This window comes from Suricata suricatta, chromosome 4 (assembly GCF_006229205.1).
Source record: "Suricata suricatta isolate VVHF042 chromosome 4, meerkat_22Aug2017_6uvM2_HiC, whole genome shotgun sequence".
Taxonomy (NCBI): Eukaryota; Metazoa; Chordata; class Mammalia; order Carnivora; family Herpestidae; genus Suricata; species Suricata suricatta.
Window position 1 is genome coordinate 126,638,267 of NC_043703.1, and position 27,811 is coordinate 126,666,077.

General features: G+C 44.0%; 1 protein-coding gene across 1 annotated transcript in view; it reads right to left on the reverse strand.

Annotated features, from left to right (window-relative positions):
- POLR1A (RNA polymerase I subunit A) overlaps positions 1-27,811 on the reverse strand; it is a 74,534-nt gene that overhangs the window by 21,490 nt on the left and 25,233 nt on the right. The window contains exons 13-19 of the mRNA XM_029937735.1: positions 23,563-23,817; positions 18,810-19,001; positions 6,565-6,714; positions 5,074-5,257; positions 2,684-2,766; positions 2,405-2,563; positions 728-826 (exon numbers count right to left, since the gene is read on the reverse strand). Of these exons, the coding sequence (XP_029793595.1) occupies positions 728-826; positions 2,405-2,563; positions 2,684-2,766; positions 5,074-5,257; positions 6,565-6,714; positions 18,810-19,001; positions 23,563-23,817 (1,122 nt within the window). The remainder of the gene's footprint in view (positions 1-727; positions 827-2,404; positions 2,564-2,683; positions 2,767-5,073; positions 5,258-6,564; positions 6,715-18,809; positions 19,002-23,562; positions 23,818-27,811) is intronic.

Consider the following 27,811-nt stretch of genomic DNA (forward strand, 5'->3'; position numbering starts at 1 on the left):
AAATGAAAGATGGCACACAAAGAACTCACATCTTTTCAAGCTTCAATAGTAAATATTCTGCTACTATGTATTAAATACTGCATGGTTTGCCCAAGCTAAGATGAAACCACATCATAAATCAATAAGCATTTTGCATTTTCTTTCATTATCTACTCAAAGTCATGCCTACTGCACCTCTAAACATTTCATTAAATCCAATTACACAGCAAACACTCCCAAAATAAACTTAGATTGTATTGCAGTTTCACTTAACAGTATAGAAAATGCTGTGTCAGGCCCATTCTTACATTGCTCTGCACTCACCAAGATCATTAAGACTTTGAAAAGAAATGTTAACATTTGCGAACATGCTACAATAGTACTGTAGTACCCTGAGGAGGGAATGAGCCTCAAATTAAGGGTAAAGAAACCTCTAGGACAGGGCTATAATATAATAAATGAAGAAAGCAGACCATGACAAGACCTCAGGCAAGACGGATTACACACACACACACACACACACACACACACACACACACACGTTTATATCTGTGTTTGTTCCTAACACTAATGTACTAACAGTGGTTAGTTACCTGCTGTACTGATTTCTATATGCTTTTATATATGTTAGTACTTGCTACATTTTATGTGGAACACGGAGCTTCTAAATTCAGAAAGAAATCTGAAAATTGCCTCCCACCATCACCCCGCCCTTCTGGCAAAGTGGCCAGTCCGCCTTTGCTCACACCTGCATGGTGTTCACAGTTGAACCTTTGGCTCCAGACTGCACCATCATCTGCAAGTTGTTCTCCGGGAACTGTCTGTGCAGGCCAAATGGCATGCAGGCCTGCAGAGTAAATAAAGATATCAAGTCAGTGACTTCACTCCCATCCGAATTCCCAAGGTAACCCCAAGTCACAAGGTAAGACCAGGATGTGGAAGCACTTATCCAGAGATAAGTGCCAAATCCCAGTCAAGGTAAGAAGTCTCACTTGGCAACAATCCTTTCTGCTAGAACTCCTAGAGAGAAGTCTAATGCTGATGGCCTCCACGTGCTGCACTCTCCTGACACCCTCTTCCAAGAAGCCTGAGGCTCTTGTCTCTGGCAAATGGGAACCAAAGGGGAGAACCAGAGGGGCCAGCACATCCAGTTGGTCATTCTAAAGAGGAGCTGGCTAAAAAGAAAATTTGAGGCAATACCTTTGTGAATCTGCCCAGCAGAGCACAGCCTCAGTTCCTGCACACTTACTCGGCAGTGAAGACCAATGTCCGTGACACATTCATATTTACCAACATGTTGCCCTAGCCCTGCGGGGGAGCCTGGCCTTGGCTTTAGGGCCAGCAGACATGAGCAAAACTCTCTAGGGGGAGCCTGAGGAGATGGTGGGAGGGGCTCCAAGTCTATTTAAGGTTCTGCTAGGGTTGCAGAGACCCAGATCCACATAGGAGAGATGGGGGGAAGGGGCGCGCACAGTGGGAAGAGGAGCTGGTTGGACAAGAAGCGATTCTGAGGTGCCTCTGAGACCACGCGCCAGCATGCTTAGTCAAGCCTGGAAGCCGGGCCTCCGAGTTCTCGGAGAGGTGCTAGGAAGGCTCCTCCGAAGGAAACCTCTCCAGGACAGCCCCGGTGCCAACGAGAGGTCTGCGCTCCTGGCAGTCTAAGGGATCCAGGAAGCCAGGTAAGAGGCCACCAGGTTACCAGTGACTGTCATTGAGCAATGGCCTTACTTCTCCCTCTCCTCCTCAGGTTGGGCCTCGAGGTCCAGGCGGCAGGGTGAGGCCCAGGCTGTGGTCCTAGCCCGTGCAGGCACTTCCCTCTCTTTTCTCAGCCGTACAAGAACTGGCTTGGTGGAAAAGCGGGCTGGCGGGCTCTGGAGAATGTCTAGAGTGCTCCCACCATGTCAAGAGCGTACTGTAGACTAGCTCGTTAATCCTCTCAGCAACCCTGTGAGGTAGGTGCTCCTCATTTCCCTCCTCCCAGGTGGGTAAATCAAGGCACAGATTGCTTACATCACTTGCCCTCCATCACACGGCAAGTATGTGGCACAGCTGGGATTTGAACCCAGGCCTTCACCCCCAGCTCCACTATATCGAAGCAGGGGCAGTGTGGGTCCTTTATTCTGCTCCTCCACCACAGAGTGGCCCCAGAGGAATTCTTCAGTCCCCTCTGATGCAGTCACCCCAAACACAAACATGTACAAAGAAAAAGTGCAAAGCATTCCCTCTCAGCTTTAATCAGGTAAGAAAACGAAGCCTTTGGCTCTTCAAAATGATAAATTCTATACATCCCACCTCACATCTCACCCAGTCAGCTGTTAAACAAGCCAAATTGCTCCTCAGGGCCCTAAGTGAAAAGCAAAATGTAATTTTTTAAAAAACCAGCATTCAAAATGGTGGTGATAAGTGCACACGCTGCTGGACTAACCTTGTTAATCTCATTGTTGTAATGGTTCACTTCCTCCTTGAACTTCAGATCAATCATGTTAAAATCCCTCTGGTCTTTACCCAGATGGGCATCCTGCCATTTCCCTCGGACCTCATCACATGATGCAGCTTCTGGCAGGTTTAACGCAGCTCTGACAGCCTAGCATGAGAAAAGGAACACGTCATTGGCAGCAGCCAAGGGAGGAAGGTGTGGCTTTTGTCCGGTGGGAGAGAGCCCCCACCCTCTGCAATAGGCTGTAGCCTCCCAGGCCCTCCTCACCCGTGGCCCACAGTGGGTAGACTCCTCAATGACTCTGTGTCTCTTAACGTCCGCCTTCGGCTTAACCAGAATGTCTTCCACGCCTGTGAAGTGAGACAGACACGCTCGGGTGGGACCGGGCCTAACTTCTCACCAGGCTGTAAGCTTGGGGAGGTCAGGGCACGGCACTCAGTGCCACAAACACAGGAAGCACCAGAATAACGATGATGTTGACATCATTATCAAACAGAAACCGCCACCATCTCTTAAGTGTTTCTCAAGAGGCCAACCATTCTAAGCCCCATTTTACAAAGACTCAAGCTAAGGCTCAAATTTGAGCTACCTGCCCAATGTTCCATAGGTGGAAAGTAAACCAGGGCCAAGCCACAAACCTGTGCTCTTGGCCATGAGCTAGACTGCCTCCACTCGATAAATACATGTTGAATGAATGAATGGGCTGGGGCAAAGGTAAGGTTTTGGATGAAAAACTAAGAAGACAGGGAGGGAAAGAACATCTTGGTCTTGACTGCCAGCGGTCACATGTCACAGGGCCCACCCTACATGGCTGCATGTATGTGCAGGCACACGCCTAAGCCTGGGTCACAGGGACTACCACTGGAGGTTCCTCCCTGGGATGAGAGCCAGGGTCACTTCAGTAAACCCGTCCTTCTGGCCTCAAAGGGTTGAGTAATTCCTCACCTTGGGCAGGACCTCCTTCTACTTCATCTTTCAACCAGTTCCTGCCTATATCTGTCAAGTGTTACTGGACTCAAAAGTTCCTCAGCCAAGATCTGAATGGGAAGACAAACAATGGCTACACTACTCAGAAGCTGAGCTAAAACAGCTAGAATTCCCAATGCAACGTTCTGGAAGCTCGAGGGGCTTTGGATACGTACAAGTACGAGAGGAAAGAAAGTCCCTCTGTGAGGAAGCCATAACCACAAAAGCAGGTCTTCCCATGGGGTCAGCTCCAGGCCACTTCGCTGTCCCTTCACGGACTTCTGGGTATGACGGTGGGAGTGGGAAGGCAACTTAACTAGCTCGCTCTTCCCTCCGAGCTGTGTCCAGCTTAGCTCTGCTCCCCTTCTCCGTCTCCTGGTCTCTGGGAGGCCTTTGCACCTGGGGGCTGAATTCTCTTTGGGCCATGTGCTATGCAGAGCTGCGGTCATGGCTGGTTAGGTGTGGTCCTCATCATGATCTGAGTGTGGCATCTTCTGCTATTTTTCATTTTCAAAGGTGGGATTCCCAGCAATAAAGTGAATACCAGGAAAGAGGCTAAATGCTTAATTACAGGACTGGTTAAATAAACTATGGCACATCTACACAACTAGAATAATCTGTAGCCACAGACCTGAGGATGTAGGACATGTCCAAAAGAACATATATAAATACATTCCAAAATGGGGAGGAAAAGGTTACAAAAACTGTGTAGCGTTTTTCTCTGAATGTGTTTATACTGGAAAGTCTAGAAAGACACACATAAAGTCATACTAGCGGCTATCTCTTATGGCTTGAATGCTGGGTGACTTTCAATCACTATGTCTATATTTCTACTCTGCCACAGTGAACATCTATCATAACCACACAGGCCCCACTGCATGCAAGTGAACAGGCTCCAGCTGAGCCTGGCCCATGGGCCGTACTGTGGGATTCACACCATGTCTGCACATGAGCAAGTCTGCAAAGCACAGAGTCCTACTTCCACCACGAACAACATCATCGCCTAGACAATTCTAACGTTCACTGTGGCTCATGCTCAACATGCAGCATGCCACCTGCTCCTCAAAGGAGCAGAGCAGAGGAGCTCAGACTCCACTCCGTGTCCTTGGGAGACGCACCACCCTGAGTAAGCCTAGGGTCTTTATTAAAGACTTTATTAAACTGTCTTTATTAAAGGCAACTTCCTAAAAAGGTGTGTGCTCATTTCCAGGGAGGACACAGGGAGTTCCTCCTCCGGTCTTGGATCACACCGGCTGGTCTGCCCCAACATGGTGTTTCCAATGCCAATGCCTCCGCTGGGTTGGGAGGTGTGGGCAATTCTGACGACAGGGAAGAAGCTGTCTGTGGAGCACGGAGTGCCCAAGGAATTCTGGAAGGACACTTACAGGAAAGACTGGAGGTGGGTTCGAGTGTGAAAAATCAGTGTCAGGGATAGACAACCATGAAGGCTGCATGGAGAAAAAGACAGAGCGGAGATAGGAGTGAGGAGGGTGAAGAAATGCTGGCCGTCAGGGAGGGGTGGAAAGCATCAGGAAGGAGCATGTCTGTGTCATGCTGCTGGCAGCGAAGTGAGGACGTAGTTATAGAAAGCCTGGCCGTCCCCAGGAGGCTGCTAGGAGAATCAGGGGGACACCCGGTGGGCGTGCTGGCGAGGAGAGAGGGAGCCCCGGGGCTTCGTGCCCAGTACTCACCCAAGGTGAAACCCCTGTAGAGCTGCAGGTAGGCTGTGAAGAGGCGGGCCAGGCAGGTGAGCACCTTGCCGCTGGTCTCCCCACCATAGATCTCATAGCAGCAGTGGACCAGGCCGTAAGCGGAGCTCCCATAGTGCGCCTTGTCCAGCACCCCACAGAGCAGCTCCCCTTCTCTGACGATCACCTGCGGAGGGGATGACACCAACGCTGGAGTGGAGGTGATACCTCCGGTGTGAGCCACCCCTTCCTTTCTCTGTGTTCTATTAACCCCATGGGTATGTACCCCCACCGTAACCTGCCTCACGTCCTTGATGGAAAGATGTAGGGTATAAATGGAACTAATATATATTTTTTCTTTTTTTTTAATTTTTAATGTTTGTTTATTTTTGAAAGAGAGAAGAGAGACAGATCACAAGTATGGGAGGGACAGAGAGAGAGGGAGACAGAATCTGAAGCAGGCTCCAGGCTCTGAGCTGTCAGCACAGAGCCTGACATGAGGCTCGAACCCACAAACCATGAGACCATGACCTGAGCCGAAGTCAGACGCTTAACCGACTGAGCCACCCAGGCACCCCTAATACATTTTTTTCCAAATAAAGGAGATGAGGATATACAGACTAATATTTTTAACCTATTTTTTCCAGAGACTATACTATATGTACACACACACAATGTGTGCAGACATTTCAGTGTTTACATGTCCCCTTGCACCACAACCCTGCCCATACTGACTTGAGGTCAAGTACCCTTGTCAAGGACCTCGTGACTACAAATGAGAGCATTCACAGTATAAACTTCATAACCGTAATCTTGGCCAAGTTACTCCCACCCTTGGACCCTAGAGGTAAGAACAATATAACCTTTCAATCATCTCTTAAGATTTTTGTACTTTCATAAAGTTGCGATAAAGCATTAGAAGCTAATTAAAGGAAGGCTTGCTAGGTGCATAATGGAGCACACATTAAGCACATGATCTATGAAAGGAAAGAGAAGTGGCAGCTTCACTTCAAAATGGAATGTCTGCTGGACCCTGTGACAAAGCACTTGTGAACCGGGGACTTAAGGCCTTGGAACTCTTTAGCGTGGGGGCATGAGCTTGCTTGCTTGCGGGAGGACTGTGCCCAGTTCCACTGCCCTGGCCTCCTCCCTGAGGCCTGGTTCCTGAGCCTCGGGGCCGCAAGGTATGGAACCTTGAGCCACTCAGAGGCCTCAGGGAAAGCTCAGGCTTTGCATTTCCAAGTTTTGCAGAGTTGACCCGGAGGCCTTCTGCTCAAGTGGGTTGTGAAGTTTATATTGAGTGTCAAATGCTAATGATCCACTCTGACCCTTTCTAAAACTAAAAACTGACACCAACTTGGACATAATGCCCTCTCTTATGAACCACGACGCCTACTTCTAGGGGCATGTCTCCCCTTCTCTGTCTCTGTTTTAAATCAATTTGCCTAAACCTGGGACTAGATGTCTCCAACCCGCACAGCTAGGCAGCCAGACCTGGGACTCGCACATGGAGTCAGGATTAAAGCCGGGAACAGGCCGAGGGGACTCTTGCACCCAGGCTTTCCCGCTGATCTTCGCCTTTCCCGACAAGCTCAGTGGGATGTGGTCCTCTGGGATTATGTTTATGAGCAGCGTTGACACAACCTGGAGAGAAAAAGAAGATAATGCTGACTGTAGGGAGAAAAGGTGAGATGTTCCCTTTTAGGACCTCCTGTCCTTCTGCATCCTGAAAAGCCAGACCACTCCATTCTGATGATCTGTAGGCAGAGACACTTCTGCTTCTGTAGAAAGTTGATCTCAGTTCTTTTTCACTCACATGGCTTAGGAGGGGGCTTAGGAACAGGAGCAAACATACACCATTAACAATGTCACTGAGATTCTTAAAGTAAACAATCTCCTGGACGTGAAGATTAAGTCAAGTCCCTGAATAGACCAGAGGAAGAAGAGACAAGTTTCTGCGGGGTCACAGCAGAGAAAGATTTGAGTATGTGGTAAAAAACAAAAACAAAAACAAAAGGTTAAAAAGGTAGAAAATCAAATGCAACGAGAATGGTGGTGGGGTTTTAATGCTGGCCTCTCCCAGAGGTCAGTCCTGACATGACATCAGGCTCAGGACGGAGGGAGAGGTCAAAGAATGCTCTTCAAAGGCATCCTTCTCTCATCTTCAGGCCACATCCAAATAGACAACGATTATTACATGCAGTCATTACATCCAGTCAATACCATGCTCCCACAGAACAGCTCTGACTTTCCGGCGGGCTCCAAGGAAGGAAAGGACACACAAAGAATGGAGGGCTCTCCCTCTGAAGAGCTTCACACAGGAGGCCTGAGGCATCTGACTGAGAAGCTTCAGGGCTGAGTGTTCCAGTGTCTGGTCCACCACTGACTGGTCATGTACTGTGGGGCAAAATGACCCTGCTCTTAGGCTGAGCCTTGGTCACTTGCAGATTGGATAAAATCCACCCATTCACACAGCAATTAATATACTGAGTGCTTACAATGGGCCAGGCGCAGGGAAAGGTCATTATAAACCAGCCCGTCTTTGGTGGAGCCTCCATTCCCAAAGGGGATTATCCGTGGAGGAAAATAAAACAGGGAAGTAGGACTCTGGGTAGAGCAGCAGGGAGGGGAGAGGGAATATTCAGGATTTTAAATAAGATGGGAGGGGAAGGTCTCACCAACAAGGTAGTGAGGAAAGGAGGCATGAGCACATCAAACCATGCATTTCAGGCAGAAGGCTTTTAGTCTGAGTGAGAAGGAAACCTACTTGGGAGGTTTTGACCACAGGACTGACATGCTCTGATTTTACTTTTAATAGGCTCACTTGTTCCAAATACATTCCTGGTGTAGACAACTAAATGCCTTAGAGAATAAGCCCCTTAAGTGGCACTGACAAGAAGCATGAGTACTTTAGGAGTGGTCATTCAAGTTGAGTGAGGCGCATCACGGGACCCAATGGTTACGTGACTGGCAACCTGATGGCCCCCCACCCAATCAGCTTTTACTGGCCAACACCAGAAGTAAATTCATTTGCCTGAAATCAATTATGGCTACAGAGAGGCTAGGGAGTCCTTCCTTTGCCCCAGTTGGGTGCATCACAGTGGCCATTCACTCAACAAGTGGCTGCTAACTGGAGGCTAGAAGAGGCAATTTCTCAAGCAGCTGCTCTACTGAGATCCAAGGGAGGGCGGCAGTACCCGGGGATAACCATGACTCCAGAGGGATCAAAAGCACGCATTCCCAAATGTGCAGTGAGCCAGGAACAAACAGGCCAGCGCAACAGGCATGGTGGCTAAGGAGGGGCTGGAAGCCATTAGCTGGCATCAACAGCTCTCTGTATCCCTGTTCCAGGCCCCACAAAGTAGTGTCTTTGCAGGTGCACTATGGGGTCATGGTGGTTGCCTTTTAATGCGTGTGCATTAGAAGCGGGAGGACAACTGGCAGTAGCATCTATAAAGGAAACAGACAACACGTGATCTCAGCAGAAGATGACCAGCCGGGTCATGACTCACACTCTCCACAAGGCTGGCAATGGCAGGAGAGGGTGAGGAAGTTAAGACAGGAGCGTGAGGCTTCCTTGTCATGCCAACCACAGGCTGCACTTCAATCAGACTGCAGTATGTATGGCAGGGACTGCCAGGCTGGGCACAGTCAGAAAAGGAAGTCTATGTGCAAGGTAACAGAAACACACATATTCAACCATCTGAGGACAGGAAAATAGGACCTACCATCTCATCTAAAAAATCAAGAGGGCAGAACAGCCAAAGCATTTGACAAACTCCAATACCCTTTCATGACAAAACACCTTAACTGAATTGGAATAGAAGGGAATGGCATTGACCTAACAAAGGGGAGGGATTTAGAGCACCTGAGTGGCTGTCTGTTAAGCATCCGACTCTTTGATTTTGGCTCAGGTCATGATCTCACAGTTCGTGAGTTTGAGCCCTGCACTGGACTGTGAGTTGACAGTGAGGGTCCTGCTTGGGATTCTCTCTCTCCTCTTCTCTCTCTGTTTCTCCCCCCTACTTGTGCTCTCTCTCAGAATAAATAAATAAACTTAAAAAAAAAGGGGGGGAAGGCACCTGTGAAAAACCCACAGCTAATAAACTCAATCCAAAACTGGACACTGCCTGCTTAAGATCAGGAATAAGAAATGACGTCTGTTCTCACCACTTCTATTCAACAATGTACTAGAGCACTGAACTTGGCCTGTACTGGCCAGGGCAACTGGGCAAGAGAAATAAAAGGCATCCAGATTGGAGAGGAAGAAGTAAAACTACCTCTGCTTGCAGATGACCTGATCTTTTATATGGAAAACGCTAAATCACACAAAAAATTATCAGAGCTAGTAAATGACTTCAAGCAAAGCTGAAAGACACAAGACCAAAATAGAAAAATTGACTTCTATACATTAACAATAACAATCTGAACATGAAATTAACAAAACAATTCTACTTATAAAAGCATCAAAAAATAAAATACTCAGGAATAAATTTAACCAAAGAAGTGTAATAAAAGTCATATGCTGAAAACTATAACATAATGTTGAAAGAAATTAAAGAAAATCTAAATAAATGGAAAGATATCATGGATCAGAAGACTTAATACCGTTCACACAGCAAGAGTTGCCAAATTGATCTACAGGTTTAATGCAATCTCTATTGCAATTCCAATGGCCAGTTTTACATAAATGAACAAGTTAATCCTAAAATTCACAAGGAAAGGCAAAAGAGCCTGAATAGTCAAAACAATCTTAAAAAAGAAGAACAAAACGAAAAGACTTATACTTTCAGATTTTAATATAACAAAACTACAATTATTAGGGCACAATAGTGGCGTAAAGATAGACATGTTGATCAATGGAAGAGTCCATAAATAAACCTACACAAATGGTGTCAAGACAACTGCATATCCACATGTAAAAAAATGAAGCTGAACTCTTAGAGGTAGAGTTCACCATAAACAAAAACGCAAAGTGAATCAAAGACCTAAACATAAGGGCCAAAGTCCTGAAATTCTTAGATGGAAAAATAGCTGTAAATCTGTGTGATCTGGGATTAGGCAACAGTTTCTTAGATATGTCACCAAAAGTACAAGCAACAAACGAAAAAGCAGATAAATTTCTCAAAATTAAAATCTTTGTGTGTCAAAGGACACTATTAAGAAAGTGAAAAGGCAACGCACAGGATGAAAAAAAATATTTAAAACATATATATGTAATACAGATTTAATAGCTAAAATATATAAAGAACTCTTAGAATTAACAATAGAAAGACAAACAGCCTAATTACCAAATGGGCAAAGGGCTTGAAGAAACACTTCTCCAAAGAAGATATTACAAATGGCCAGTAAGCACATGAAAAGATGCTCAGTATCATTGGTCATTAGGTAAATACAAATCAAACCCACAGTAAGATACCACTTCATACTCACTAATTTAGAAAGAAAGGAAAGAAAGGAAAGAAAGAAAGAAAGAAAGAAAGAAAGACAAGAAAAGAAAAGAAAAGAAAAGAAAAGAAAAGAAAAGAAAAGAAAAGAAAAGAAAGAGGAAGTAATTGTTGGTATGAATGTGGAGCAATTAGAATGCTCATGCGTTGCGGACAGAATGTAAAATGGTACAGGTGTTCTGGAGAACAGTTGGTAGTTCCTTAAAAAAGCTAAAATTAGCATTACCATATGACCCAGCAATTCCACCCTTAGCTATACAGCCAAGAGAACTGAAAATACATATTCACACAAAAACTGGTCCATGAATATATACTGCAGCTTTATTTATATAGTCACAGAGATGAATGGCCCAAAATATCCACTTATCAACTGACAGATAAACAAAATGAGGTATATCCATACAATGGAATATCATCCAGCCATAAAAAGAATGGAGTACCGTTTACGCTACAACGTGAATGAATCTTGAAAATATTATATTAAGTAAAAGAAGCAAGTCACCAAAGGCTCCATGTTGTATAACACCTTTTATGTGAAATGTGCAACACAGGCAAGTCCATAGACAGAAGTGATGGTCAGGGAATGAGGGAGGAATTGACAATGATAATAATAGTACAGGGCTTCTTTTGGGGATGATGAAAGCGCTCTGGAATTAGCTAGTGGCAATTGCTCTACAACACAGCAGACATACTAAAAGTCATTGAATTATACACTTTTTGAAAATGATAAATTTTGTTTAATATGAACTATATCTCAGTAAGAAAAACAAGGGAGTCAGACAAGATTATTTTAAGCTTCTTTCTGTAATAACATCCCAGAAATGTTTCATTTACTTTCTGGTCATAATCTATGATGCTGAGGAGAAAAGACTATCTGCAACGTTCTTTTAAACTGTGAGAGGCAGCAGTACCTATGAGAATAATAATGACATCTTTTTATACGAAGACTGTTATTAAACTTTAAAAAAATGTTCTAAAAGCTAAAAAGATTTCTTTAAAAAAGAAGCTTATAATGTGCATTCATATTTGACACCCTTTGACTCAGCAATCACATCGCTGGGAGCTCATCTAAAATACATACCAACAGGGGCGCCTGGTGGTCCAGCTGGTTAAGTGTCCGACCTCAGCACAGGTCATGATCTCACAGCTTGTGAGTTCAGGCCCCGTGTGGGGCTCTGTGGTGACAACTCAGAGTCTGAGCCTGCTTCACATTCTGTGTTTCCCTCTCTCTGCCCCTCCTCTGCTTGTGCACACGCACGCGTGCTCACTCTCCCCAAAATAAACATTAATAAAATAAAATAAAATAAAATATTCTAATGAAAGTGCACTAGTATAAATAGAAGTGGTGCTCACCACAGCACCGGGTAAAACAGCAAAAACCAGGTAACAATCTAAATGTCTGCCAATAGCCAGTTAAATCAACTATGGTATCTGTATCGCTGGATACGTTAAAAAGAATGAGGTGGATCTACGTGTACAAACACAAAATGAGCCCTACAATAGGTCATTAAGTGAACTAAATATATCCCAAAGCATTCACAGGAAAGGTTCTGTTAACTTGGCACATGAAAACAGGTAAATGAACTTCCTGCCACATGCAGAGTTTGTGAGGGTGGTCCAGATTAAATGTACAGACTGCTTGAAATAATGAATTCCGTCTGGAAGGCCTGGTGGCTCATTCAAACCAGGTCAGCTTACAGATCAGTCAAAAAGGTCCCTGCGCCTGCTGGTCAGGAAAACTCATACCTCAGGTACCAAGATGTCATGGACAAAAAGGTTTAAAATATAAGCTCAAAACTGAACGTCAAATATAATCATATTCATGGTTCTCCTGAGCAAGTATAATATCTCATTCTTAATTATTTTCTATGAGAGTATGTGTGGACATGGGAGAGGGGGGTTGGGGAGGGAGGGAATTTTCCCTTTCTTCTTTCACATTACTGATCTTTGTTTAACAACAAACTTCGGTTACTTCTATAGTTAAAAAGAATTTGAAGGACAGAGATCTAATAACTGAACTCAGCAAGGTTGCTGAATACAGGGATATACACAATATATACAAATTAATGGCACTTCTACATTACAATCATAAACAATTAAAAAATTTAATAAACAATACCATCTGTAATAGCAATAACTGGAAATGGATCTAATGAAAGATATACAAGACTTACATTAATTGAAGAGCATACTATGTTCATAATTTGAAAGATTCAATATTGTAAATACGTTGATTCCCCCTAAAGTGATCTAAAGGTACAATGTGAACCCAGTAAAAATCCTAGCAGGGTATGGTTTTTATAGAAATTTATAAGTTGACTTTAAAATTTATATGGAAATACAGAGGGCCAAATATATTCAAGACAGTCTTGAAGAACAAAGCTGGAGACTTTTACTATCAGAAATCAGTATGATAAAGCTACAATAACTAAGGTAGTGTGGTACTGGTACAATGCAATCAAATAAACTGATGGAATTAAACAGAGTCCTGGAAGAGACCCACATGTATATGACTTGTTGATTTATGACAGGAGATACTAAAGAGCGGTGGAAAAATGTTCGTCTTTACAACAAACGATGTTGTTATCAACTGGATAGCAAAAGGAATCCCCTACCTTATATCACACACACCCATAAGTATCAACTTCGGGCAGACAAAGAGACCTAATTGTGAAGTTAAAACAATAAACCCACTAGACAGTAACACAAGGGAATACCTTTGTGCCCTCAGGTAGGCATACTTGTATAGGACTGGCCATAAAAGGCAAACACTGGTGAATTATATTAATAAAAGAGCTCTGATTATTAGAAAAGAGCATTAGGTTAAAAGAGAAAGGTGTGACAGTATATTTAAAAAACTTTTACCTATTGATAAGAAAATGGCATAGAATACAAAACAAGCAAAAGACTTGAATAGGCACTTCACAAAAGTTGATACCCTAATAGCTAATAAGCATATGAAGAGGTGCTCAACCTCACTTTCATAAGCAAACGTAAATTAAATCCACAATAAGATGGCACTACAAACCCATCAGAATGGCTAAGATTAAAGAGAAATTTCAAAAAACGGGACAATAATATCAAGTTCTGCTGAGGACAGGAGCAAATACGTTGACTGAAGAGAATCAACATATTTATGGCTCTAGATAAGCACTCTGGAGAATTGTTTGTTAATAAATCTATTAATGCTGAACATAGATCTTATGACTCAGCAATTCAATTCCTTGCTAGTCATCAAAATACATACTTATGTTCAACAAAGAATATATACAAGAATATAACAGTAGCCCTATTTATAACAGCCAAATGAAGACAAGTCACATGTCCATCAACAGTAAAATGGATAAATATATGATGGTATAGTCACATAATGGAAGACTATACAACTGAGCACCAACGAACTACTGCTATATGTGATACCATGAGTGACTTACACAGACATATGATTTACCAAAGGATGCTACTTATATAAAATTCAAGAAAAGACAAAACCTACCTTTAGTATTAGAAGTTAGGTGAAGGGCTATCTTTGGGGTGGGGTAAAAACTGATAAGGGTCTGGAAGGGTCTTGTGGGAGTGCTGATTAAGAGTCTACCTTCTGACCTGGGTGATAATGCAAAGTTATATTCACTTGCAAACATTCATTGAGCTATATACACTTGAGATCTGCAATGACAGGCAAATCCTTTTTCTTTATATGCCCTTTGAACAAATGCTGAGAGACCTCAAATTCTTCACAGAAAGAAAAGCACTTAAGAGGCTGCCTGAAATGCCCTGGAGAAAGACCCTCAGACGCCTGCTCTGAGGCAGTACAAATAAACTGCCTCAGCTAAGCTCCTTATCTCCTGACTCTGAACATGGCTTTTCTCTGCGGAATCAGACTGAGCCGCTAACAAATTCTTGCGCAGGGCAGTCACTCTCCTCTTTTACACCTATTTGCAAAGAAATAACAGCCCATCAGAACCTCACAAGAAACACCAAAAAATCTCAGGTGTGATGCAAATAAAACCAGGGCCTAAATTCTAGTTTTATTTAGTTAAAATGTAAGAATCTTAACTCAGAAATATTATAAGATGAAAAACAAATTATTCCTAACATGAACCAAACTATTCTACCATTTTGTTATTTTTTTATGCAACATATTTTCTCATATACATGCTTAATACAGTTGCAACTATGACTTCATAGAATCCTGTAGTCTACTTCTGCTCCCAACATCGTATCCGAAAACTACCCGGACTGCTACTTGGTCTTTTAAAACTACTCTTTTAAACAACTACATAATATCTTAACAAATGGATGCTCCACAATTTACTTAGTGCCAAAGTTAAATATCCAGGTTTTTCTAACTTTTCTACCACGACTCACCATGGTGTGTAATGGGCTGGTTTTTTTCAAGTAGTCTTTTCTACATTTCAGATTATTTCCTTTGGCTGGCTTCCCAGATTGAAGGGAATTAACAGATTTATGGCTCTAGATATATATCCTTTGTGTACTATTTAGTTCTATTTTGAACACTGCTTACATTTAAACAAAATTCTAATGAATTCTGGACACTTAATGACATAAAACATAATCACTCACTTCCAGGAAGACTTGAGATGGCTGACAAAATAAAGACATATAAATAGAAATAAAATAATATAAATGGAAATAATAAAGCAGACAAATACATATAGCACACCAAACCAGGGGCCAGCACTACCTGTTTTTGTAAATAGAGTTAATCAGATCCCAGCCAGGCTCAGTCACTTACCTGTTGTCTATGGCTGCTTTCATGTTACAGTGGCAAAGCTCAGTAGTTGCAATGGAGACTGGATGACCTGCGAAGCCTAAAATATTCACTATTTGGCATTCACAGCAAAAGCTTACTACTCCTTGAACTACACTATCCATACTTATGGATTTTAATCTTAAATTGCAAAATTCCCCATCTACTCTGTTTAAACTGACTTCCATTTCTGGTTAGGATAGAGCAACAGTGACCGGAGGACTCTTACGCTAAAAACAACAATAAAAGCAGACAGGAATATGTAACAGTGGTTTTCAAGACTATGGACACCAGGCAATGAAAGACAGTGATCAGCAGAGACATAGCACACTTGACCTATAGACTAATTGAACCTAACTGACATTTTTGGAGCACTCTGTCCAACAGCAGATTATTATTTTTTAAATCTTTATTTATTTATTTTGAGAGAGAGAGAGAAGGGGTAGAGAGAGGTGAGAGACAGCTCAGGCTGTCAGCATAAAGCTCAATGCAGGGCTTGATCCACACATGATGAGATCATGACCTGGGCTGAAATGAAGAGTTGGATGCTTAACCAACTAGCCACGCAGGTGCCCCAGATTATACATTATTTTTAAGGGTACACAGAATATTTACCAAGGCACACCATAGTAAACATAATCTCATAAACAAATGTCAATAAATCTAAAAGGATTCAGTCACCCAATGTATGTTCTCTCGCCACAGTGGAATTAGATTGGAAATCCGTAACAGATTATCTGGAAAATCTCTAAATACGTGAAAACTAAATAATGGACTTGTAATTAACTCATGGGTCAAAATGAAGTAAAAAAGAAAATTAGAAACTATTTTGAAATGAATGAAAATACAACATAGTAACTTATATGATGCTACTTAAGCAGGATTTAAGGGGAATTTTTATATCTAAAATGCCACACAAAAAAAGGAAAAAAGGTCCCCATCAATGATTTCAGCTTTAACCTTAAATGACGAGAAAAAGAGCAAATCAAACCCAAAGTAAACAGAAGAAAGGAAATAATAAAGAACAAAGTGAAATCAATGAAACAGCAAACAAAAAAATCCCAGAAAGTCAATGAAAACTGGTTCTTTGACAGCAAAACAAATAAACCCTCTAAGCAAATTGATCAGGAAAAAAGATGACACAAATCAGGGTGCCTGGCTAGTTCAGTTAGTAGAGCATGCGACTTTTTTTTTAATGTTTTTATTTATTTTTGAGAGAGAGAGAGAGAGAGACCAAGCACAAGTTGGAGAGGGCAGAGAGAGTGGGAGACACAGAATCCAAAGGAGGCTCCACTCTCTGAGCTGTCAGCACAGAGCCCGACATGGGGCTCGAACTCATGAACTGTGAGATCATGACCTGAGCTGAAGTTGGATGCTTAACAGACTGAGCCACCCAGATGCCCCTGGGGTTTTTGTTTTTAAATATAACTTTTGAGCTCATATCAAGTTGAGTGAGTTTGAACCCCACATTGGGGGCAGATTAAAAAAAAAAAAAGATACAAATCACCAATATCAGAAACGAGTGAGATGACCCTCCTACCAATTCAATAAATAGAATAGTAAACGAATGTTATGAATAGCTTTATGCCTATAAATTCAAGAACTTATGACAAATTCCTTGAAAAAACATAGTACTAAAGCTCATTCAAGAACAGGTAACTTGAAGAGCACTATATGTAATAGAAAGATAGAAATTTTAGTTAAAAAACCTTTCTACAAAGAGAAGTTCAGTTCAAGATGGAGTCATTGTTAATTATGCCAAACATTTAAGAACAAAATAATACCAGTACTATACAAACTTAGAAAAAATTAAAGTAGAGGAAATATTTCCCAACTCATTCTATAAAGACTGCACTACCCTGACACCAAAAACAGGCAAAGATATTACAAGAAAACTACACATCAATACAGACATATCTTTGAGATTGTGGGCTGAAAGACAGACCACCACAATAAAGCAAACATAATAAAGTGAGTCAAGTGACTCAAACATAATAAAGTGAGTTTCTGGTTTCCCAGTGCAAACACAAGTTATGTTTACACTTTCCCATAGTTTATTAAGTGTGCAATAGCATTATGTCTAAAAAGTCATATACATACCTTAATTAGAAAGTACTTTATTGCTTAGAATACTATCACCTGAGCTTTGATCTATAATCACTAATCACTGACTGCCGTAACAAATATAATAATAATGCAATAGTTTGAAATATTGTGAGAATTACCAAGATGCGAGAGATATGAATAAGCAAATGCTATTGGAAAAATGACACCAATAAATGAAAAGAAAAATGGAAAAAGCATACAAAATTGCTTGAATATAGGGTTGCCACAAACCTCCAATTAGTAAAAAACACAGTATCTGTGAAATATAATAAAACAAAATGCAGTAAAATAAGGTATGCTTGTATCCCTCACAAACACAAATGTAAAAAACTTCTAAACAAAATTTTAGCAAACTGAATTAAAAATACATATAGACAGGGGAATACCTCACGATAAACAAGGGTCACCCCTGAATGCAAGGTTGTTTTAACAACTAAAAACCAGTCAGGTCCCAGGTCCACAGACTTAAAAGAATTGCTGAGCTGAAAGAGACCTTAGAGATCAGCAACCTGAACCCTTTGTATTACAGATGAAGAAAGGAGGCCCACAAAGCCAAGATCACACAGCTGATTAGGAGTCAGGCCTCAAGGCAGAACCTGGAGACCCAGCACATAGTAGAAACACAAACTTGACCATACTTCATTATCACATATACCATTATTTTATTACTTTGACAGGAGCATGGTGTGATGTCTTAGGGGTTGGGAAGTGCTGGTTTGAATTCCAACTCTGTCTCCTATAGACCTGGGCATGTAATTGAAGTTCTCTAAGCCTCAGTATCCTCATCCACTAAATGGTGATAACAGTCTCTGTAACACAGGTTGGTTGTGAGGATGAATAGCATATCTAAAGCACTCAGTAAAGCACTCGGCCCCTCCCAACAAAACTACTATTATTACCACTACCACCAATACCATTGCCTATTACCACTGCATTTGCATTATAAGGGCATCAAGGACAGACACTGTGCAGTCCACTTTTTGTGGACACTCCCTTGAAAACACAGGAACTCCACCAAAGAGAAAATCATTCAGATCATACAGGCATACCTTGGAGATACTCCATGTTCAGTCCCAGACCATGTTTTTTTAAATGTTCATTTATTTTTGAGAGAGAGAGAGAGAGAGAGAGAGAGAGCGAGCATGGGCTGGAGAAAGGCAGAGAGAGAGACACAGAACTTGAAGCAGGCTCCAGCTCCACACTGTCAGCACAGAGCCCAACATGGGGCTTGAACTCATGAACCAGGAGATTATGACCTGAGCCGAAGTCAGACACTTAATCAGCTAAGACACCCAGGTGCCTCAAGTCCCAGACCATCTGATTTGTCATTTCTCTACTTCTGGCCTGGGCTCTACTGGAAATGAAATCTTTTATATGAGTGGCCTGTTTCATTTTTTAAATTTTCTCCCAATTACCTGCTTTCCTGTCCACAGTGGAAAGGGCTTCAGGATGGCAGGAGGCAAGAGCTTCACACGCCCCACTTTGTCTGTGAGTCCTCGGTACAGCAGCTCCATATATTGCTCCCGAGTGAAAAAGCAACCTCGAGTGGTCATGTTTGCACCTGAAACCATGTGGTCTTGGATCAACCCGGCCAATGGTTGGCCATCCTACAAACCAAAACAGTAAGAAAGAAGACAAATAGGAAGTCACATTCTAATTCCTAATCATCTGCTTGGAAGCCATGGACTAGCAACAGCCCACCCTTACACCCCTGTACTGTCCTGCCCCACAGCCTTCCTAGGCTGGTGCTTGGGCTTCCCATCCGGAGAGCAAACTGCCTCCCAAAGCACGTAACCAGGCCTGCCCAACTGGCTTCCACTGTGACTGTTTGCCCACTGTTCTAGATCAAAACAGCTCCAAATTCGTCCAGTTCCCCAAGCCTTCTCTCCATCATCCCATCTGGTTCTAGTTACTCCCGCAAAGTTTTGGCATCTTTGCATAAATTTGGTCTAGCCTGCACTTTGCTGTGTTGTTGCTTTTATATTTTGGTTTTATGCTTCAGTGTTTTTTCACACATTTCTGGCCTGGCTCTCCTCAAAATCAGTCATCCACTTAAGAAGTATTTATTGAGAGCCTACTATATGCCCAGGCATTGGGTTGGCCCTCTAATCTACTCTAGTGGACCAAAAAGACATGATCCTTTACGGTGAGGAAGAGCTAGATAGAAAACAAATGACTGAAAAATACATTACCACAAAGGGTTTTAAATATCATGCAGGAAAATAACAGATGGGTCATCATATAGATTAGAGGTAGGGAGATGGTCAGAAACGGTCTCTCAGGGGCACTATTACAGAGCCCTGAGCATTACTGACTTAGAGTCAGCTCTCTCTAAGGGGTAGGGGCTCAAGAGAGTCGAGAGGGCCTCGATGTGTATGACTATAAAAGAAAAGAACGTACATTTACAAGTGTCTCTTCACAATGTAGCACATGTTCATGACGGACCTTTAATAAAAGCTGTTGTCTACCAGAGGCCCAAACAAGGGCTTTTATGTCAGCCCCAGTACATTCATCTCATTTGAAGTCTTTCAGACTTTCTGACCCCTAGTCTCCTGCAACTTATCTGTAGGTCTGTGCTCATGGCAACACAAGACACACTAAAGTAAAAATAGCTGTGACCCCTGACATTTTTTAAGAGGTGGTTTTTGCAAACTTTTTAATGTTTATGGGAACTTGAGAAAAATCTGTGCCTTGGATCTAAAGATTAATATCATTTGATTGTTTGTTAAACACTATCCAATATGATGGCCAGGTCTCATTACTAAGACTAAAGGCACTCACAAATGCAGCCATGGAGAAGGGCCAGGAGTTTAGCCACATGTACTAATTCAAAGGGTAAAAAGGATGCTTGTCAAAAAAGCCTAAATACTGTGGCAATGGGCTCTATGTAAACTCAAAAGACAATTATTACAGATGGGCTGAATAGCTGCTGTAGATATGAGGCAAGTTCAGATGGTGCACACGGCCCCTCTTATGAAGGCTCTGAGTTAGGAACATGAATAAAAAATTATACTCTGCATCTTATTCCAAAGACAAGATATTATTTTGCTTGGGGGAAAAACCCAAACCAGTGTTACGCAATTTGCCTCATCCCACAAGTCTTTGGGGGCAGATTCAGAGTTTTCCTTTTGTTTTCCTGTTTTAAAGAACATAATTACACGTTATGTGATCTATTCAGTGCTTTCTCCCTCTCCATCCAGATTTTTCCATGACTAGAAAATTACCCTAATGGCTAAATTGCTTTCAATGCAATAATCATGAATTGTAGGGAGAAATGCTGATTAAAGCAACTTACTGAGGGCCTCCTTATGATTCTGGATTTCCCAAATCCTGCTTAGGATCAGAAAGACCATTTCTAAGTCAGAACCCCAGATAATTGTCGGCTATCCTATTCCATGTAATATCACAGCAAAATGACATTACAATTAATGCCTTTGGTCAGGATGCTTGGAGAATTAGGGTATTCTGTGACCTAAATTTTCTGGCGAAGTCAACAGAGTCAGGAAACTCTCAAACCTTGTTACAAAAACTTTCCACAAGGCACTGGCTCTCAAAAAATGCAACAAAGAGAAGAAAAACAAAACTCCACAAAAAACACTTCAATGAAAAGCTCAACTGCTTTCTTAGGAGAGAAACAGCTGAAATTCCATTCACTTATTTTAAGAAAACACACAACTCCATTAAATACATTCAAGCAACAATGAAATGTTCTTTAATCAGGTCCTATGGTTAATCAAGGAAGAGAACCTGAAAGACAGAAGCAGAATAATGAACAAAGGGAAATGGAAGCAAGGGACATAAAGATAACACCCAGGAAAAACACCCCTCACTGTCCCCTGCACCTCCAAAGAAAGGACTTTCCTGGTTTAACAAAACCTGTTCTCCTAGGACTCTGCCACCAAAGTAGTTCAAAACATGCTGCATTTTGGTAACCATTAGCAAAATAAGGATTCCATCTCATGGCATTTACACCATGACTAACTAAAATTTATCAAGAATCACATGCTCTGTGCTCTGTTCTGCCTGTCTCCAGGCATGCGAGGACATGATGAGGCACATATGGATTGAAACAAGTCAGTCCTTTGAAGGACACAGTGTAAACATGAATTTCCTGTATCACCTTAATCAAAATGAAGTATAGAACGTTCAAGTTCACTGGCCTGAGAACTTCAGAGAACCTCAACCCCCCCTTCCAACTCCTCTAATGTCCAGTGGTCACTGGGCATGTACAGAGAACCATCTGGCTGCTCCCTGGTAGAGTCCCCTGTGCTAAAATGTGACACTGTCTCTAGAGTCAGAGAGCCAGTTCAGTCCCGGGATCTGCTTACTGCCACGGTGCCTCATCCAGTCCCAGCCTTGCAGCTAATAACACATGGTGCTCAGCACCTGAGCCTGGGAGTGACAGGTGCTGGGTTCAAGTCCTGGCACCATCACTGGCTGGCAAGCCACTCAGTTGTTTTTCCTCAACTGAAATCACAACTACTTCAGAAGGCTGTTTTGAGGACTAAATAAGAGAGTGTTTGTAAATCACTTAGAGCAGTGCCTGATGCACAGGGCGTGCTCAGAAGATGGTGGCTTTTATTGCCACACAAGGCAGCCACCACTGTTATTTATGTGAAAAGACAAAAAGCCAAATTTCAAGTTAGTAAACTTATTTTAACTTCTGAGGGCCAACAGTGGGCCTTTAATCCCTCTTTCCTACTTTTAGCCTCTTCGCCAATCGACAGCTGGCTGCAGAGGGTGGAGAAGGGAAAGACAGTTAAACTCAAACAGCTGGGTCCAGCATGGAGCCACCCCAGCGTGTCCAAAGGCAAGGAGACTGGGACGCTGGGCCCTGGCCACTGCCGGATTCTCTGGGTGGCGAATGACTGCTGAGAAGAGAAGTTCCCAGGCGGAGACGGCACTGACCAGGACTGGACGTCTCCGAGCAGCCTCCCGTGCTCCCCTGGCTGCAGACGTCTTCGCAAGATCAGCAAGGCCCCCAGAGGTGGAAAGAAGCAAAGCCCCGAGGATCTGGGAGCTCCCTGCAACCTCCTCCCCTTCTCAGCAGTGTCCTGGGGCAAGCACTTCTTCTTCTTCATGGGTAAACGTGAACACCAACGGCACCCACTCTAAGGGCTGTGCCACGGGTGAAACTAGAAGCCTCTAAAGTGCTTTGCATAGTGTCTACTGTTGAAAAAGGGCTTGGCAAATGGTAGCCATAATTCCATGTTACTGTTACTACTGATTCTTTTATACTCTACCACATTCAAGGGAATGAGGTAGAACTGCAAATCACTGTGAAACAAAGAGCTTTTAATTTAAAAGCCTCAGGCCTTAGGATGGGTGGTGAGGGGTAAGTGGGGTCTGGAATATACTCCGCTCTCTTTCCTGCAGCCCGGCTCTGTCCCCACCCTGTTGCTCCCATGAACAGTCACTGACTCGGGCCCCTGCCACTTAATGGCATGGGTCAGCTGGCCGGGCAAGGGGGGAAGGAAACTGAATCCTTCTCTTGTACCCCACCGGATAGCCATGACCATAGGGAGCCGCTTTAAAAAAATTTTTTTAATGTTTATTTATTTTGAGAGAGAGTACTAGTGGGGGAGAAGGGCAGAGAATGAGGGAGACAGAATCGCAAGCAGGCTCCATGCTCAGTGCAGAGCCTGATGCGGGGCTTGATCCCACGACTGTGAGATCATGACCTGAGCTGAAATCAAGAGTTGGACGCTCAACTGACTGAGCCACCCAGGTGTCCCTACGTGGCTCTGCATTTAAGAGAAGTCAGGGATTCAAAGGGGAGACACCTTCATGGCCTAGAGGAGTCTCATGTGGGTCCCTGGAGTTGTTGTCTCTGAAAACTCATGCTTGTGAGAACTCAAAGGGTCAAAGTCATCTGGGGATCATAAGGACCATCACAGAGTTAGGATACTAATGCTTGCTAAAGGCTAATAACTTGTAGAATGCAAAATAAGTCTAAAAGTAAAGACCTCTTCCACAGCTACTAAGTTGCTACCCTCTAAGCAACTAGCCTTCAGCCTTCAGCCCCACCTGGAAGAAGCCAGGAGACCCTCTATTCCATAGGCCTCTGCCCTAGAGCTACCCACTCATCCCAGAAGCCAGAAAGAGCCAGACCTGAAATGCCAAGTTGTGTCAGCGATGACCATGGAACCATCTCAAGGTCAGACCTACCTTGGGAACGAGGTACTGCTGATCGGTGCAGGCCAGAACATATGCCTCAGCACGGCCCAGTTCACTCTGGGGGAAGTGGGCATTCATCTCGTCTCCGTCAAAGTCAGCGTTATACGCCTTGCAGTTGGCATAGTGGAGCCGCAGGACTTTCTCTTCGGGCAGGATGCGAGCATGGTGTGCCTGGATGGAGGGTCTGTGCAGGGTGGGCTGTCGGTTCAGCAGGAGGATGTCCCCATTCTTCACATGCCGGCACACCTGGGGGCAGAGCAGAGCAAAGGAGGGAGGTCGGTGACAACTTCAGCATCACCACTACTGTTCACAGCGCTCACCTCAGCCTGGCCTGCATATGGCTTCTGTCCATCTCCTGTTTTATTCAACCAAATGGAAGGGGAATTGTTCATTTGGAGTGAAACCCTAAAAATCTTTGAGAAATAGCTACTAGCCCGGTGTAGCCCTGATCCTGGCTCTGGACTCAGAGATGCAAGCAATAGATGAGGCTCCAGACCCATCTTCTTCAGAGAAATATGGCCTTTCCAGAGTCTTGGATTCCTCTGAGAAATGGTCTAGGTAAAGAAATGAATACATCTGATGACTGCACGTCTGCATGGAGCTATGAAACCCTTGGCTTGAAAGGACCTGGCAGACCTCAGGGATTCCCTATACCCCCTGTGGGACTTGAACACACAAACTGTGAGATCATGACCTGAGCCGAAGCTGGACGCTTAACTGACTGAGCCACCCAGGTGCCCCGAGAGTAGGTTATTTTAAACATGAATCCTATGTTTTAGAACTATGTCACCCAACTTCAAATGGCAGAGCCAGGACTGGAACATGGGGTTGATGTTGTTTTTTTAATTTTTTTTATGTCTTTATTATTTTATTTTGAGAGACAGAGACAGGGAGAGAGCGGGGGAGGGGCAGAGAGAGAGGGAGACACAGAATCCGACGCAGGCTCCAGGCTCTGAGCTGTCAGCACAGAGCCCGACGTGGGGCTCAAACCCACAGACTGAGATCATGACCTGAGCTGAAGTCAAATGCTTAATCAACTGAGCCACCCAGGTGCCCCTGGAACATAGGCTTTTGAGTCCCAGTTCAATGCCTTCTGAAAACATTTTGTTGCACTTAAAACATTAAAAAGAAATTTAAATTGCCATAGTCTTTGGGGAAAGCAATCTGACAACAGATTTAAGAATGTTTAAAACTCATTTCCTTTTGACATTTCAAAAGGAAAAAAGTGCCAATGTCAGGTTATATAAACAACTATGTGTAAGCAGCAGTGCGTACAGCAGACAAACATGAAATAATGCAGGCTGCCCCCACAGAAGCAGCATGGGTATATAAACCATGGAAGACACTGTGGAATACTATGCAGCGATGAAAAGGCTGAGTTAAATACCTGTCTTGAAGTTATGGCAATAATGTATTCCAGTAAAAAAGAAAAAGAAAAGAAAAGAAAAAGAAAATCCAGGTGCCATATAAGGTGATTTAAAACCCAACGCAATTCTGTATGTGTATGTACAATTCTGGATGTACAAGTGAAAAGGTTTCTTGGACCGCTACCCAGCTGTCACTGTGGACTCTGCCCAGACAAGGGCACATGGGAAAAATAAGGCACAGAGTACCATCTTTATCTCTACACATCTTAGTACTGTTGCTGTGACAACATGCGTGTATCACTTCTATCAATTTCTTTTTTAAAAGATCTCCAACTATTTTTAAGGAAAACGAGAACTACTGCCCAAGTGAAATGCTCAGGGTGGGGCAGAAAACAGAAGATACACATGAACTCAGAAAGACCACAAGTAAGTTTACTCCTTAAAAGGACGCCACCATTCACACTGTCTCCCCCTTATCAATACGCCGCTGGTCACGTCCTCCTGGCAGAACGCCACTTCCCACAGAGCTGATTCTGGTGGAGGCTCGCTGAGCTTCCTACTGCCCTTTAGCTTACCTCATGTTAACTACTGGGCTTCCCACATGATGAACATGAAAGCTACTTTAAAAAATAAATGTTTGAAGGCAACTGCTGCCCCAGCCATTCCGCAGGCCCCCTGAGCAGCCTGACGCGGTCATGGACTTGGTCAGACCCCTCCTACCCAAGTTTCCCTCAATTATAGCAGTCAACAGGGTGGGAGGAACAAATTTCTCCAAGTCTAGTCTCTTCTTATGTTGCCTACTTTTATGGAGCTGAGTCAGAAAGGTGGATCCAGAGAGTCTAGAAGTGAACAAAAGATCCTCTTCCCACCCGCCCCACCTCACCCCACATTTTCAGCTGAGCAGAGTTTCCTCCAGGTCAGGGAAACGGAGCAAAACCCTGAAATTCCAAAAGACAGTCCTAAAAGCACTGAGCAGGGAGGCAGTCTTTCTGCTCTCCAAGGAGTCTGAACATTCCCCTCTCTGCCCCCACATCCATGTTTCCAAGGAGACTTGAACTCTGAGAATTCCCATGAGCATCTGTCCAGGGCTCGTCATAGAGCCTGAGCTGACTTTCAAGGTCTTATTTCTTTAGCCTCTCCAGGGAGAAACTGCCCAGACCTGTGGCCCAGACCCAAAACCCCAGGATGGGCCTCATATTTGAGTCTCGTAAATTCGAGACATCCTCCAGCATAAGCAAACCCCACAGCTGGGAAGGCAGGCAGGCCAGTCTGGCAGGCACCGGCCAATCCAAACAGAAGCCCTGGAGCATAGGGAGCTCCCCTCGCCAACCCAAACCTGAGGCCCTTCCTTTCTCTTGTCTCTAAATAAATACTGCAGTGAAAATTAGCATGCCCCAGTGCCCGGGTCAGAGTTTTCAGAAGCACACCCAGAGCCAAAGAGCGGCTTCTGGCAGGCTGCTGGGCTAGGAAGTGAGCCTCAGCCGTGCTGGCCGCCTCTTCCTAACTTACAAGACCCAGAGGAAGGGACAGAGGTTTCACACCTCCCAAGGGAAGTGGGGCCTGTCAGTCACCCTTTTCCTTCTCGCCTAAACTGTGGTCCATCCTCTGGACCGGGGCTCTCTGCTTCCCAGGCATGACCCCAGCCCCTCAGACCAGTCCTGATTTACGTGCAACACGTTAACCAAAGTCTGTAAAACATTACAAATACAAATACATGTGTATGTGATTATAAGTAAGCACTGTTTATGATGTTATTGAGATTTATGGGGGCGCCTTGGGTGGCTTGGTTGGTTGAGCTTCCGACTTCGGCTCAGGTCGTGATCTCAGCGTTTGCAGATTTGAGCCCCGCCTGGGGCTCTGCGGATAGCTCAGAGCCTGGAGCCTGCCTCGGATTCTGTGTCTCCTCTCTTTGCCCCTCCCCAGCTCATGCGCTCTCTCTTTCTTTCTCTCTTTCAAAAATAAAGGTTAAAAAAAAGAGGGAGATGGGGCGCCTGGGTGGCTCAGTCGATTAAGCGTTCGGCCTCAGCTCAGGTCATGATCTCATGGTGGTTTGTGGGTTCGAGCCCCATGTCAGGCTCTGTGCTGACAGCTAGCTCAAAGCCTGGAGCCTGTTTCAGATTCTGTGTCTCCCTCCCCTACTCATGCTGTCTCTCTCTGTCTCTCAAAAATAAATAAAAAACAGAAAAAAAAGTTTTTTTAAAAAGAGAATGAGATTTTGGGAAATAATCTTTCCCCATCTTTCATCCCCATGTCCCGCTGTTAAGAGCCACTTTTCCATCATAAAGTCCCTTTCTGTCTTCACCCCTGGTTATCAGGTCCAACATGGCCCTCCCATCTCCGTGCCTCCCACATCTCAGCCTGCGTCGGTCTACTCCACCGGAGTTTCCCAAGCACCTCCTGCATGCTGGGTGCTGAGAACACCCTGCCCGCATCCTCATGGAAGTTAGGGTCTGGAGGGAGGATGAATGGGTGCACAGGTGGTGACACCACCACGCAATGAGAACAAGAGGTGAGGCGGGGTGATGAGCGTGTGGTGGGAACACCATGTGGGGCACCTCCTACAAGTTCTAAGAGTGGCAAACTACAGAACACAAGTGGGACACCTGCTTTTGTAAACAGAGTCTTCCGGGCACATGGCCAGGCCCATTCATTTGTGTGCTGCCCAAGGCGGCTCTGATGCTCCCAAGGCAGGGTTGATTAGCCGCATCAGAGACCATGTGGTCCCCAGAGCCTAATTTATTTACAACTGGACCCTTGGCTGGAAAAGCTTACAGACCCCTGCCCCAGAGGATGAGGGCTTTGCTGAGACCTGATGGACTAGCAGGAGTCAGCCCGGGAGCGTGGGGAGGGCAGAGTGATCCAGGCGGGGACAC